Source organism: Buceros rhinoceros, unplaced genomic scaffold (genome assembly GCF_000710305.1).
Source record: "Buceros rhinoceros silvestris isolate BGI_N320 unplaced genomic scaffold, ASM71030v1 scaffold26238, whole genome shotgun sequence".
Lineage (NCBI taxonomy): Eukaryota > Metazoa > Chordata > Aves > Bucerotiformes > Bucerotidae > Buceros > Buceros rhinoceros.
Window position 1 is genome coordinate 2,639 of NW_010426680.1, and position 2,070 is coordinate 4,708.

Below are 2,070 nucleotides of genomic sequence, written 5' to 3' on the forward strand. Positions count from 1 at the left end.
CCCCAACCCCCTGCCACTGTCTCAGCCTGCCTCTGTCCCGGGGGGCCATAGAGTGAGCCTGGGCACAGCCCCCCAAATTGTTCTTGCCTGACCCCAGGCCGTCAGACGCAGAGGCTGAGCTCCTGACGGACAGAGCACTTGCGGCATTGCACCACGCAGCACCAGTGGAAGCGGCAAAGGCAGTTCTCCTCCAGCACCACCGTCTCGTCCCGGTGCCCTCGCCCGCAGCACAGTAGGTCGCACCCGCTCGTGTCCATGGCTGTGCTGTTGCAGACACGACCCCGGGTGCCCAGTGAGCCCGTCTTACGGTTAGCTGAGCAGAAATCGGGAGAGTCAGCCGAGTAGATGAGGTCCTGCTTGTCGGGAGGCTTGATGTTGTCACCCACGGGGATGAGGGTTTTCCCATCGTTGCCTCCCATCACCTTGAAAGCTCCATTGAAGCGCTCGAGCAGGCGGTCCCCCACCTCACGGAAATGGGGCATCTTCCGCCAGCAGGTCCGCAGGGTGCAGGACCCTGACAGTCCATGGCATTTGCACTCTGTCCTCAGGTAGCTGCGCACCGCCTGGGGAAGAGATGGTGATGTTCAGCCTTCGGTTCCCGCCTCCCTGTCCAGAATCCCCAATCAAAACCCTGTCTCTTGGTGATGCCCTGGCCTGCGGGAGGGTGCTGGGGGGGGCACAGGGAACTTCCAAAGCACCTGCAGTGGGCTCCTGAAAGATACTGGCTCCATATTTCAAAGGTGGTACAGGTACCTGGCTTGGGGAAGGTGTAAGGTGGAGGATTGAGGTGGGTGGGGGCACAGGGGGGTGAAGTGGAGGGCAGGGAGCGTGGAGGCCTTACCAAGCGCCCAGCTTCATTTTTGTGCAGGTCGATAAGAGCTCGGATGTCATTTTTGCCTTTCTTGCTCTTGGCATCCATGAACTGCTGGGATTTCTCGTAGCCAAACTGCACGTCGTCTCCGCAGCCCCCCCATTCCCAGGCCGTGCCCTCCATGCCCGGACCCACCGTGGGCGAGGGGGGAGCCCGGCTCCGCGTCAGCTCGCAGCCACACTGCAGCAGCTCGCCCATGCTGCAGGCCTGCGTGATGGCGTGGCTCACCCCGGCCGCCGTGATGGCGTACACGAAGGCTGTCTCACGGATATCTGCAGGAGAACAGACAGGGCTGGGATGTGGAGTCAGCTCTGGCAAAGACTCTGAAAGCAAAACATCCCCCCACTGACATCCCGTGGGGGCCTGGACTTCCCCTTCTCGCCCTTTGTCTGTGCTCAGTGCTCCTCCACCAGTGATGCACCCACCCTGGAGCGGGCTGCCTGAGGCAGGAGCTGTCTGCTGCAAGCAGATACGCAGAATTTGGGGGATGGCCAAGCCCTGCCAGCATTCCTCTGCCTCAGCTGTAGGGTTCTAGGGGCAACAAATCTTTTGCCTCCCTTTGTAAGGATGGGTGCTGCCCCAGAGGAGAGCAGGGGGTGTCTCAGGTGACCAGGTGGTACCCACAGCTTCCTCACAGCTTCCTCCTACCCTGCAATATCCCTCCAAGCAGCAAACATCCCAGTCCAGCTGCAAGTTGGCACCTGGAGGGGAAAATGTGCTGCGAGAGATACTGTGGGTGCCACTCATCCCTCTGCAGAGGGGCAGTGATGAAGCTGTTCTGCGCGGAGAGCAGTGGGGGTCTCAGGTGACCAGGTGGTACCCACAGCTTCCTCACAGCTTCCTCCTACCCTGCAATATCCCTCCAAGCAGCAAACATCCCAGTCCAGCTGCAAGTTGGCACCTGGAGGGGAAAATGTGCTGCGAGAGATACTGTGGGTGCCACTCATCCCTCTGCAGAGGGGCAGTGATGAAGCTGTTCTGCGCGCTCTTCCCCCATACCTGCTTTGCCATGGGGTGCTGCCTGCCCCCCTCCCTCTGCCGACTCAGCCTCCTCCACCCTGCAGGATTATTTATTATTAGTATTTGCTCCTGTCTCTCTCTGCTCCGGGACACGAATTCCAAGCATCTTTCCCCTGTCTGGACCTGCCGCTTGCAGCCGCAGCCAGCGGGGGATTCTGGCAGCGGGAGGGAGGACGAGG

At 60.7% G+C, this 2,070-nt stretch overlaps 1 protein-coding gene across 1 annotated transcript in view; it reads right to left on the reverse strand.

Annotated features, from left to right (window-relative positions):
- Positions 1–57: 57 nt before the first annotated feature.
- WNT6 (wingless-type MMTV integration site family, member 6) overlaps positions 58–2,070 on the reverse strand; it is a 13,017-nt gene continuing 11,004 nt past the window's right edge. The window contains exons 3-4 of the mRNA XM_010141614.1: positions 842–1,143; positions 58–563 (exon numbers count right to left, since the gene is read on the reverse strand). Coding sequence (XP_010139916.1) covers positions 102–563; positions 842–1,143 — 764 coding nt within the window. The 3' untranslated portion in view covers positions 58–101. The remainder of the gene's footprint in view (positions 564–841; positions 1,144–2,070) is intronic.